The sequence below is a fragment of the Falco cherrug genome, chromosome 4 (genome assembly GCF_023634085.1).
Source record: "Falco cherrug isolate bFalChe1 chromosome 4, bFalChe1.pri, whole genome shotgun sequence".
Taxonomy (NCBI): Eukaryota; Metazoa; Chordata; class Aves; order Falconiformes; family Falconidae; genus Falco; species Falco cherrug.
The window spans coordinates 76,583,443-76,597,139 of NC_073700.1; the positions used below are offsets into that span (position 1 = coordinate 76,583,443).

Below are 13,697 nucleotides of genomic sequence, written 5' to 3' on the forward strand. Positions count from 1 at the left end.
TTGTCTTGAATGCTACATTAGCATATTTTCTTTTGCTTTTGTTTATCCCTTTGATGAATAATACTTCCTTGGGCTTTGTTTTTGTGATAAAGTTGGGTTTATTTTTTTTTGTTGTTGTTAAATGTTAATTAATCCAGCCATCACACTGATGGCTTTCTGGTTTTCAGCCTCATCTTTCTTGCTTTCCCTCTGGAAATTAAGTTGCAAAGCGGCTTGATCTATATCACACACACCTGAGTGTCGTGCTGCAGTGCCTTTCCTTCCGTGGGCGATGCTGCAGTCTCTTTCCTACTGTGTCACTTGAAGAGAAAATGCAGTTGATTGGCATAAAATATTGTTGCATTGTGCTTAAAGGGTGTGCTGCAGAGGCAGTTTCTTGCTGGTAGTTCTTCCCCTGTCAAGTTATACAGCAGAATATACGTCCTGCCTTTTCGTATCAGTAAACTGAGAAGAGTTTCATGATTATCACTGTGAGTCATGTGTAGACTCCAAATGAGCATGTTAAGCAAAGATTAATGCACTGCAGGGCATGCTGAAAACTGCAGAATTCCATGGTACTTTGTAGAAACCCATTCTGAAATAAATCTTTGGGGAGTCTGGGCAACCAGTTTGGTACGTGTTTGCTAAAATGATCCTTAATGAAGTAAGGATTAATGGTGATACCAATAATAATTTTGAGGTTTTCAAAATGAAAGCTGAAGAGTTAATTTCAGACTTTTGTATATGCTTGTGAGTAGTTTTATTGGGGTTTTTTAAGATTTGTCTGAAGGAAAAGGACTAGAAAATAAACAACTCTGGGGTTTTTTTGTGTGTTGGTTGTTTTTTTTTCCCTTCAAGACAGCTTTCTTTTGAAAGTTTGACTCTAACAAAGGTATAGAGCCATCATGACCTTCACTGTGAGTGCAGATATAAATCTTAAATATTGTAGGATTTTTTTTGCCACCATTTGCATGTAGAATAATTACGAAGGTGTGAAATTATTTTCCAAAGATGATATTAACTGGAGCTACTGAGAGTGGATAAGATCTCAAGAACAAAAAGGAATAATTTTTGGAACATAGAAAGTAAAATTTAAATGACATTGACTTTCTCTGCATGAAGCTTTTGCTTCTATAATCGTGAAGTCATTTGATGAAAAAATTAGGTAGCAATGCTGATGAACGTGTTGGAGATACTATTTTGTTGGATTTTGCCAGCGTGAAGTGTCACATGCTGCTGCCAAGCAGACTGCTATCAGTAATAGCAGTCTTCTGTCTTCGGTTGTATTTTTTTACCTCTTTTCTCCAATGATGAACCTATTTGAAGAAATGATAGAGCTTAAAGGCAAAAAAAAAAAAAAAGCTTTAGCTTTTTGTACAAATATAGTGTTTGGAGTACAAACTGCATGCAGTGATAGTTACACAGGAATTGTCATATTATGTAAGACCAGCGGTGGTTCTCTTAACAGCATCCCATTTCTGGTAGTGGCTAGCACAACACTGCAGGCTCATGAGAGATAATCTTTCCTGCAGGTCTTACTAGGTTACTTGATAACCTGTATGAGTTACAAACTAACTGTGTGGGCAGGTTTTCCTCTATTTGTTACAGAATTCTATTGAGAAAAAGTCAAAGAAACCACCCCCACCCCAGAACCACCTTCTTTATTGTAATGGAGTAATATCATTATCCAGGAATTTATGAGTTGCCTCGTTACCTCAGGGAGTCAATTAATTTGACTGTCCAATCATCCCGGGGTGAAAATGTCTTTTTATTCTGAATTTATCTCAAGCCATTGGAAAAAGTATCTGTATGTAAAGGTAACAGTTTTCATATTGGTTGTTCACTGCTGTCTATTTTTTGAAGGTGTGTGAGGCTCAGGCCTAGCTTCAGACGGTAAGCATTAGTTCATCGGTAAAGGATTGCCTCGTGCTTTGCGTGTCGGTGCTGCTGTTGCTGCAAGCACCGTGGTGGCAATGGGGTTATAGTGAATCACTGTCAGGATGCTGTATGCCTTCTCTAGTGGCCCTGAGAGCAGCTGCCTCGGTTCAGCAGTGGCAAGCTGTGATTTTGGTGAAACAGGCTAGAGGGAGTCACGATCCCATGAATTAGCAGTAGGCTGATATGTCACGCGTGTAGCAAAGTCCGTGTTGTGGTTTCCCTGTCTTTAATTTTGGTCAGTGTTCCATTTGGTAGGCTTGCACATTGTCAAGGACTTTCAAGGCTGGCTGCACTGTCCTCTTTTTCAAAGCTGTGTGCCAATTTAGTATTCTGTATTAATGAAATCTTAACATCTAAAATTTATAAAATATGACTTTGTGCCTAGTGAAGAACTGTAATGAATTTTGGCTATCCTTTGACACCAGAGGGACAGAATGTTCTGTGTGGAAAAAGTGAAATACCAAAGATACGATGCATTATGCATGTTTCCTGTGAAATATAGGTTAGATTTACAGTCATTATAAAATAGGCTTTTTTAACCTTAAATGTAGCGGTATTTGGAGGACTCAGGAATCATGTATAAAACTTTTTTTTAACTAAAACGTAAAGTTAAGTTTTAGTTTCTCGGTGTAATTTCAAATTGATTATGGAGGATGATGCTTTTGATTTTTCTTCCCTCCTTGTGGAAATCAGTTGTGCTGAATATTTCCTTTGTCTGAAGTGTTTCTAGCAACACCGTATATAGAGAGGTTTATTCCATATGATAATTTGACTTTAATGCATTGGAAAATGGGAACTAACTGCTTTTAATATAGAAAGATGTTAAGTAAATCTGAAGAACCATATTGAGTATGGACGAGGATGTTCAACAATGCCAAGAAATCACTTGGTTTTCATCAGTGTATTTGGCTGTTAACTCAGTTGCTGGAAGGATAAAATCCTTTCCAAAATCTTTGTGAGCCAGGGAAGTATTATGTGCATTTACATCAAGAATTAAGACACAGGACAGGTTACTTAATTTTACAGTAGTTGTACAAGACATCTAACCTGGCTGGTATTAGAACCAAGGTTTCTTGTGACCCAAGTGAGTGTACTCTATAGGTGACCATCCTACCTTCCCTTTTCACATTTTTCATCTCCTCTCTCCATTACTGGCTCCCTCCAAAGTGCTGACACATAGAAAGATCTCTTATTTAAAAACAAAATTAATCCCATCTTTGGTTTTCCTTTACATAGAACGAAAAATAACTTGCTTAGGTAATGTGGGATGAAATTTCTACAAAAGTTTTATCTTTCAGTTTCTTGACTGACCAGTTAAGGTGGAGGCATGTTTTAGCACTCAAAATCAAAATTATTTCATATGAAGGTTGCAAAATTTTGTTTCCAGAGAATGCAGGCATGTTTCCAGGTATTTCAAGAAATGGCATGACAAGGACATAAGTAATTGATTTACTTGTCAAATGATCTGTAGGACGGTAAGAACTGTCAGAATATCTTCTGATAATTTTAAAGTCTTTTAAGCTGCTTAGTTGTTCTAGTTCTGGACAACTGAAAATAGGCCTCTGGATCCAGTCACCTCAGCTCTGTATCTTGAGCTCCAGTGAGTTACTTTATGTCCCTTTTCTGTAGCTCCCTAAAATATCTTTGTGATACAGATAATGTACAGTTTTCTAACACCCTTCAACTTTGAATCTTACAACTGCCCTACAGGCTTGCTTGGGTGGATTGTCTAAACACTTGTGACCTGAGCATTGCTCCTGAATTCCTTTTAGGCACTTTAAAATTTTTCTGCAGACTGTGCGTATTCAAAATGCATGTGTAAACTCTCTTTAGATTGAGGTCACTATTTAATGGTCGTGATTTGCTTACTGCATACCTTAAAATGCAGATATTTTTATATCATTAAATAACTTTTCCAGTTTATTAATAGCATTAGGTTGAGGAGACTTAATAAAATATTTTTCCACGTAAAAACGATTTTTCTCAAAATTCTCTTAATCTATGATGTTATGACAGTTAATATGTCAACTGTCAGATTCATAAATCAATATGAATTGTAGTTAACAGTTTGTAGTCAATTTATCATTTTACTGTCACTGGATTTTAAAATTTAATTTTTATTTAAATATTCATTTTATTTAAATAAAATTTAATTATTAAATTTTAATTAAAATTAATAATAAAATTTAAATTGGCATGTCATTTATTATATATTAATGCCTAATAAGTGAGGGTAATTCTCCATGCTAATGTTCCAGCCAAGTTAAACTATGACTCTCTTTGTTCTAAATCAAGCCTGAACTCAATTCATTCTTGAAAGAAATTAAGCTGCTTTTGTTATAGCTTTCCTTTGTCTGGAATGTTCATGAGGCAGAAATTTTGCCTGTGAAATACTAATGATCAGAACATTACTTTTTTGTCTGTCTCATACTACGTTCTTTTTTCCATTCGAGCTGTTTTTCTTTGAATTTGTTTGTGCTGTGGGCTTCTTGCTTTTGTAGTGCTAGGCTTTAAATGTGTCCATAGCTTGGGGCTGTGGCCCAGAACTGCCATGCATGACTGAAAAAAATGTATTTCCTAGAGTATTTTGGGTGATTGAGACACAGTTTTCCCCACTGGAGAGCAGTTGTATCCTTTAAACCCCTGCCATTTCTTAAGGATCCTGGAACCAGACTGTTTTTGTCATATGTGTTATTATTGACTCCTTGGATAAAATGGCTTCAGAGCAGTGTACACGTTAAGGAAAATGTAAAAGAAAAAGTATTGTGGTCTCTTTTCAAGTGCAAGTGCATTCTGGAGCCTGACGGATATGCTTGATGTTGTGATAGCTCTGTAGGTGTTCAGAATAAAGGGTTGTATCACAGAGCATCAAGTATTTATTTTCCTTTAATCATTTCTGGGTTAAGAAATTTACTTTGTGAAAAAAAAATTTCATTATTTATATGAAGCATCTAAAGCGCCTATACTACAGAGCAATCTAGAACACTGGGACACGATTGACATTAAATATTGCTTTTAATTGGAGTGAAAAAGACTGCAAATTTCAGGTGTTTTTAAAGAAAAATATTCCCAAATTTACACTTCTAATATGTAAATGTGGCTTCCTAATTATAAAAAGCATTTATTGTCTGTATTTGTGAATAGTATTTCTCCACATAACTCGTACTCTAACAATAATAACTCGTCTACCATGCTGTAGCCAGTGTTGCTCATTTTTTTTCCAGGCATTGCTTGTTAGGTTCAAACCTTCCATCCTTAAATTGAAAATAATTCTCCTGAAATCATTGAAATGCAATTCAACAGTTGAACAGAGTGAAACAGTTTCAAAAAATCAAAAATGCAGCTGAATGTTTGGAGGTAGTAGTTCTCTGTAACTACTTCTTGTTTTCAAAAGATGCAATTAACATCAGATGTTCATCAGTATAAGAAGGCATGTCTCAGGGTGGATATGCATATTTAATTTATGCATTTACATTTTTCATAGGGCTATTCTGGAATTATTTGTGTCATTGTAACAAATGAAACAAACAGTGCATTGGGCTTTCTTCCATCAAAGAGTAGTTGTTTCACTGATAGTTAGATAAATATTTCAAATATCAGGACTTCGTGCCTTTAACCTAGATAAAGGATGGCATATGTTTCAAAACCAAGAACCCGCAAACGCAAATAAATACAAGCGTGCCCCAAACACCTCATCAAGTTTTTTGAGAAAGCAAGAGGGGAAAAAAAAAATAAAAATACTTTTAATCTAGCCCCCACTGATACAGTTGAGTTATATCATTGGAGTGTTTCTTAGAATAATATAGTGTGCTGTGTTTTGGGGTTTTGTTGTAGTTTTTATTTTCCTCTATGAGGAAAGGTTTATCGGTTTGGTTGCAGAATCCTGTTCCATGCTTGCTCTGCAGTTACTGTTTGTTCCATGTACAGTGCGAAGTTTCTATGTATAGAACATACAGGTATATAAAAGTAACTCTTCTTGATGTAGATAGAACAGGATACAGTTGAAGAAAATAAGTGCAGAAAATTTAGTGAGAAAAATTTACATGGTAATAGCAGCCATGTAAAATACACTTCTGTAGTAGCGTTTGACTGCTTATTATTTTCTTGAAGTGTTTGTGCTTAGTCAGAATCTCATTGGTCTCTAACAGATTAAGTGGTTGAAAGACTCTAGTAGAAATGTCTTTTGAAGTACTAAAATCAGTTTTACAAACAACTGCAAGTCACTGTTTTGGTGGTGTGTTTTATAAATGTGTACAATGTAAGAATTTTCCTGAAGCAATAGTTCAGTCCTTCTTGCATTAATAGTTAAGATTGTGTGGTGCGATGTTTTTTTGGTTTATTGCCACCATAAGGATAAATGTTGAGGTTGTATTACTGTTTTTTTCAGATTGTAAAGCAATTAATAAAAGCTCAGATAGATACGTGGGTACTTGATACAGCAATAAGAAAGGAAGAAAAAATATCAGTGGCTGGGAGAAATAAGGTGTTGCAAATATTTACTCTTAATCAACATCTGAGAATAAAGTTTGTTTAGAAATGCACTTACAAATGGCTTTGTGTAATTCGCCTGCTGCATTTTTAATGAACATTGTTGGCAGCCTTTCAACCAGCAGAGTTATTTGTATCCTGATCGAAGTAAAAGCCAGGAAGTGACCAAACTGCTGTGTTACATGGGTGACAATGATACAAGGAAAATAATGGCAGTCAATGTCTTCCTTTTTTTTTTAACAGTATGAGTCGGATGAACAAGAAAAAAGTGCATATCAAGAGTATGACAGTGACAGTGATGTTCCTGAAGAGTTGAAAAGAGATTATGTGGATGAGCAGACAGGAGATGCCCCTGTGAAAAGGTAAGTAGACTGTGTGAATCCTTGGTCTCATTTACATGCTTTTCCTCTCAATACTCTAATTAGTTAATTTTCTGTTTAGTCTATGCTCTATGACAATGGAATAATAATCAAATAATCTTTATGCTACCTGCACAGTTAGAAAGGCTCAGCACTTAAATCTCTGGAATGGGAAGGAATGTTAAACTGCACATCATTATTGCAGAAAAACTTCAGAAAGCAAAGTTTTGAAGGAGGATAAAAGTTTTCTGAAGCAGATAGTGGAAAACTGATTAGCAAGTATTAGATGTTAAGGTTCTTCTGGAACCGCTGTTGTGCATACTTATCATTTCTATTGTGTCAAAAGCAGTTGTTTGCAGACAAATGGTTTGAGGCTTGGGCTTCTGCTTTTGCAGAACACCAATAAACTTTTACAGATCAAAAAAAACCCCTAAATTCTTCCATAGCTTGAAGGCAAGTAATTTTGAATTTTAAATTCTCTTTTTCTTTAACAATATGTATATGTGTGTGTGTGTATACACACACACACAGATACACACATAGGTATATATGAATATACATATTCTATTTTGATGAATATATATAAAAATATATATATTCGTATAAACTAAAGCCAACTCTGTAGCCTTTAAAAGGATCTGAAATAAAATTTCTGTCTAGGACACTGTACTGCTTAGATGTATGTCCATTCAGGCTTTGTGAAGCAGGCTAACATTTGTATGTAGAAGACTGCAGAAGTAGAAAGCCATCACTTGGGTCAAAGCAGAGGAATTTTAAATTTTTTTTTACAAAATAATTCTTTAGGATAAAGTATCGTTAGCATGATTTCATAAGATACATCACATAAACTACTTCATTTCAAAGAAGTGATGGAAATACTGATTAAAATGACTTAATTAAAACAAACCACAGTCACTGTCCATAGCTTTGTGCGTGAAATTGAAGCATTCTGAATTTTTGGAAGAATATAATTTTGCAGAAGCTGGCGGAAGGTTTCTCTTATAGAATCATCAAATATCTCAAGCTGGAAGGGACCCATAAGGGTCATTGAGTCCAGCTCCATGCTTCTTGCAGGACTACAACTTACTAAAAAAATTAATGTTTTCTTAGTTTTATCTTCCTCAAAATTGTTACCATCTCCAAGTAGTCATTTTCAGCTGTAGCTTGCTAGTCTGCCCCTGTTTTGTTGTGGCTTGAATTGTTTTCCTTTTCTTTACTTAATTTATTAAGTTGAGTCAGAGTGGTTAAAATGATTGCAGAGGCCAGACAGAGGCCTGCAGAACTCAAGCATTGGAATAGAACTCAGAAACTCCTTTCTCTAGCACAATTTTGTGTAAATTAGACCAGGCTTCTCTCTTTAAATATTAGATTCCTAGCCCAGTTATGCTTTGGCATAAATAAAATTCTGCACTGGAAGACATACTGTCATGGGAAAGAAGCGGGGAGGAAGGATTTCTTTTCTACTAAATTTTATTTGTATGTCTTTAAATATAATAGGCAGTGACGTCTGGTATATTTTGTTTTGTTTAAAGTGTTTCTCGAGAAACTCTGAGGAGCAGAAAGAGATCAGATTATAACCTCAATAAAGTGAATGCACCTATCCTAACAAACACTACGCTGAATGTAATAAGACTTGTTGGTACGTAGAACAATTGCAGTATTTTGTATGTGTTTTTTACTTTAATGCAAGCGTATGGATTATAGCATATATGTTAAATGAATTTTAAGGCTTTTAAAAATAAACCTACCTGGGTTCTATTTCCACTCTTCAAAAATGTTAATAAAATAGAAATAAAGCACTAAGCAAAAATTTGTTTTAATCAAATAGAGAAATTTGGTCATATCTTGTAAGTTACTTTTACTTTGAAAATTAATCTGCAGGCTTATATTGATTTTAACCAATAATTGTGGATTATTTCTCTAAAAGATTGAATGTGTAAAAATAGTGGAGATAAACCATTAATCTATTTCTTTTCTATGTTGCTAATATGTCTGGGTGGATTAAATGCTTCATTTTAAAGTAGTATAGTTAAAAAAGTAAGAACTTAGATTGGGGTTTTTTGCCTTTTTGTTACTCAAATTCTCACATCCAGAATAACTATTTTTACTACATGGTAGACAACTAGAAGAAAAGTGCCCTCCCATACTGGTAATTTCAGTAATTGGAATGGATCCTAGTAGTCTCCAGAGAGTTTAGGGAATCTTTGACCTTGGCGGTGATCGAGACATGACGGGCAAGCCCATGAGCAGCCTCATCTCCTTAGACCTGCTCTAAGCAAGAGGTTGTACTAGGTGACATCTAGAGGTCCTTTCTAGTCAAAAGTTCTCTATGAAAACACTACCCTCCAATTCTAGGTGTAAGGGGATTGATTTTCTGTGATTGTGACATCCATTTGATTATCTAGATACTTGTATGACAGTAATTTTCTGCTATTGACTTTAGTTTTATTTCTAGAGAAGGGGAAGTAGTTACCTAAATTTATCAGATAAGGCAGAAGGGAGAGGAATTCTGTGTGTGTTATATTAATTAAGTTTGTCTTCAATGTTTATGTGATTGGAAACTATTGTGGTACTTCAGAGCAAGCTGTTCTTAAAAAACACTGCTCTGACACCTGGTTAGTACCTTTTGCTTTCTTAGAGGGCAGTTTAAATCAGAAATTAATTTTCTAAACTTTTTTACAGCTTTTTTCCCTCTAGGAGCATCTAAAATATAGACCTGAATTAAGCACTGAGATTATTCTGTCATAAATTTTCTGATACTGATCTGTGAGTTAGGTTGGAGAGAGATGTTTGCTACCTTTTTGTATAAGGTTTTGTTCTAAGAAAATTTAAGACCGAATCTAGAAATCACACGTGGCCCTTTCATGCAAACCACTTGGTCGTCCCCCATCCTGCCCCTGCCCCCCTGCCCTAACAGTGTATGAGTAGGTGGAGCTGTAATTTTAGTTTTCCAGTTTTACATATGGAGTCTTTTTATTTGTGGACTCTGGCCATAGCTCCAAACTTAAACATTATTTTCAAAGCTCATATATGTGCTTTTATCCCCTTCCGGAATTACATTTATTATTCATTTTTTCTGCTATTGGGATTGTTTCATATTGTTTCTGTAATGAGTGATAATAGCATTATTTAGAACATGGAATTGGAAAGTGACCTCCTGCAGCCCCTGCTACAGGAAGATGTGGCACTTTAGTACTGCCTCTAAATATGCCTGTTTTGAGCTCCAGCTTAAACATACTTCTGTTTTGTTCCCACCACACTATCTAATAGGAATTCTATTCCATAAGCCTTATCAACCTAATAGTAAAAATAAATAAATAAATAAAATTATCCACCTGTTTTTACTCTTCTCTTTAACAGATCGTCTTGTTCTTTCATGCATACTGCTCTGCTGCTTTTACAGAAAGCAATCCTATTTATTCTCAGTCTTTGATTTGCTAAATGAAATGTGCCAAGCTTTTTAGTATCCTCTGTATTTATCTGCCAGAAGCTCAAGTCCCCTACTTTCTTACCAGTTCTTTTTCTGCTTTTGTTATAGACTTACCAAAATCTTGTGCAATACTTTGGATGAGATCTCACTGCATTGTGTCACTGTTGCATCACACATCTTGGGCACAGGTTGCCTCCCTTTTGCACCTCTTTGGATTTCTCACAGCTTCCTTGTACTGGCAGCTCAGTCCATCTGTAATGAGCTTGTACTGCCAGCAGGTCCTTCACTTTCCCAGTTTTTTCCAAGGGATAAGCTGCTAGTTTATAGACGCATGTTTTCAATTAATTGGTCCCCAAATGCATGGCCTTACATTTTGTACTACTGAATTTCATCCAATTGTTATTACAGCAGTCATCAAAGTCCTTCAGTTCCTCCTGTACATTATGTCAAACCTTTTCTGTTTGGTGGTGCCTCCTTATGTTTTTCCATTATCAAGCTTTTATTTTTGTGCCATTTAGAGTCATTCATGAAAATACAAAAGAGGTCAGTTGCTGGGAACTCCACTAGTTCCTTTTCGAGATACCTCCCTTTTCAATACCCTCCATTCTGTCTTCTCTTTAATTTACTAATTTAAAATTTTCTTTTTAATTTTACTAATAAAAATTTAATTTTTACTTAGTAATTTAAAAAATTCTAACTTCACTTGTTTACTGTGCAATATTATTAAATTAATACTTTCACTGAATCCCAGATAGGTGAAATGTACTGTGTCCTTTGTCTAGAAAATCACGTAGGTTCCCTAACAAGAGTATATATCTTAGTCTGGTATAGTTTACTTCTGGTATATCCATGGTTAGTAGTTTTATCTTAATTTTTGTGCTGCGTTTCTGCTTCTTTCACTTCCATACTTTCTTCGAATCTTGACCTGCAGTCCTGCATGCTATAAATTAAAGCAGTGGATCAATAGTTGCTTGAGTTACTGTTTTCCCTCTACCTGAATGTATTTTTATTTGCTGTTTTTCAGTTGTAGCAGTACAACCCATGTCTTGACTGCTTATTGCACATACAGGTTATTACACTGATTACAAGACTGTTGATTTCACGACCATGTTTTATGTCCTGATTCCTTTGCTCCTGTAGTTTGACTGTTTTAATTTCTTCTCCAGCTCATTCTCAGTGTGGTTGAAAGTGGCTAGTTCAGTTCTATTGGTCACTCTGTTCCCCTTCTCCTCACTTTTCTCACTGTCAGTATATTGCCCTCAATGAAAACCAAGACAAACTATTCATTCTTGCTTTCGAGCTGTCTTGTATGTCTCAATATCTGTTCTGTCACATCCCCCTGGTTCGGTTTGCTTTTGTTAGTCTTCCATAATTGGAAAACTCCTGATTTTTACTATCTTTGGAAAATTTAGTTTTGCAAGACTTTCGGTACTTCTAGCTCTTAATGTAACTTCCTGAGCAAACAAGTCTGGTTTTCCTCTTTGTCCTTGTCCTAGTCATTCTTTATTTCTAGTTTCTTTGCAGTTTCTCATGTTTCTATATTGCAGTGACCCTGCCTCATTTTACCTTAATTTGTATCTTCTTTGAGGAATACCTACCGTTCGATATCATAAGTGAAACAGTTTTTTTTTTCCGCTGTGTTTTTATTAGTGTATTACACTTCTACCACAGAAGCTGAAAATGCCTTCATCTTTTGTCATGACTTTTGGCCTTAGCACACAAATGTTTGATTCACTTCTTCCAGGCACTATCCACAGGGGTGTCAGACATATTTCTTTAACTAAGGGTCAATGACTACAGAAGAAATAAATAAGATACCACTATTTAGCCAGACTATTTGATTTATTAGCTTTTCCACCCTTCACAACGCCTCTTGTCTTTTGAATCATCCTTATTAAATGTGAAGATAAGCATGTTGTTGCTTGGCCGATTTGGCTGGGTGTGATGCTAGGTTGTAGGAGATCCAGGTACTATCCGCTCCCCTGTGTTTTCCCACTGCAGACAGGAACGCTGTGGAGTGTGCCCATCTTTTAACAAGAGTCTGCTGATGCCATAGAAGGCTCCAGTTTGTCTTGCACTGTCTCAGATTTTTGGGTAGGAAAATGCCACAGAACGTCACAGTAATTTCAAGGAGTACAACCGAGTTGGCTGTCTAGGATCCTTCCATTATCAATGGGGAACTGTAGGTAACTCCAGACAGTGATAGCGTTTGGCTGTCCTGGATGTCTTTGTCTGCGTGTCATTGCATAGATCTCTTAGACTTGCCTTCTGGAGCTGCTTATCGACTGCACAGGAGATCTAGGCAACCAGTGTTGGTCAAAGTGAATTCTATATGCAACACCAGTGGCGTGGCACCTAAGAAAATAAGCAGGGGCCTAACACAGAACAGGGGACAGTATACATATGTCCTGTCTGCAGAAAGCCTGTACTCTGTGTTCTTTCCCTTGAAAATAAAGCTCAGTTTTAAGAGACATTTGTTTGGTGGCATTAACGTGAGTGGGTTTTGTCCCTGCTACATTTTGTCCCTGCTATTCTGGCCTCCTATATGTTGCATCAGCATGACTTTTGGTAGATCTAGATCAGCTCCCTGATATTAGTTAAAAACAAATAATAAAGGAAGCTAGGTTTAAAAAAGAGAGTCTGGAGTGAGGTGAAGATGCAGATTTAAATTTCCAATCAAGTAACAGAAATTGTTCCCTCAGTTTTTAGGAATTTATGCAAGCTGGTAGTACTCACTGAACGAGCATAACAGTGTTCATAACCTGTTTTGATTCTGTGTGCTGTATGCTTTGTATGAGGGCTAGGTGAATAAAATGTAACTTAACATTTATAAACTACACAAATGAGTTGCTGTGTATAACTGAACTAGGGGCTGCTGTAACTTTTTTTATCTTAAATTTTGAGTGAACAGTTCAATTTATCTGGTTTTCCCTCTAGTTAATAAGCCAAGTAATTCTCTGTTTCCAGTGTAAAGTAACCATTAGATTAATTTATAAGGGTATTTTTTTCCTATCAAGCCATTGCATGTTGACTTAAAATGAAAAGGAAGAATGAACCTGTATTAAATCTGTATGGAATATTTTGACCTAGGTCAACAAGAATAATTAGTGAACATACCATTGTGTATATTGATTGGGTTACTTCTTATTTTAATTAGTAGCTTTCTGACTTAAGAAATAGTATCATGGGTATTTCTTATGTTGGGTTTTTTTGATGCCTTTTTTGGCCTGATTTGTTGTGAATGCTTTTTTGGAAGAAACTGTTAGATTTTGCTTGCTTTAAAACCCATTAACTTTTTAAGAAAATAATAGTAATGATGATGACAATTATCACGGCAGAAATCTTGTAGCTGAGGTGAGTGATTGGTCACATAGCATAGAACCTCATGAGACTTAAAAAACCCTAAATCATAGAGTCTTCTAAAATTATGTAATTACAATGGGCTTTTCACTTTTTCCTTCAAAGTGGAAATATGTTCCTAGTGTATGTTGTAGGAAGCTGCA

General features: G+C 35.7%; 1 protein-coding gene across 3 annotated transcripts in view; it reads left to right on the forward strand.

Moving 5' to 3' along the window:
• VPS50 (VPS50 subunit of EARP/GARPII complex) overlaps positions 1–13,697 on the forward strand; it is a 93,391-nt gene that overhangs the window by 51,827 nt on the left and 27,867 nt on the right. For all 3 annotated transcript variants that reach the window (XM_055707959.1, XM_055707955.1, XM_055707958.1), the window contains exons 19-20: positions 6,649–6,767; positions 8,297–8,403. In XM_055707959.1, the coding sequence (XP_055563934.1) occupies positions 6,649–6,767; positions 8,297–8,403 (226 nt within the window). The remainder of the gene's footprint in view (positions 1–6,648; positions 6,768–8,296; positions 8,404–13,697) is intronic.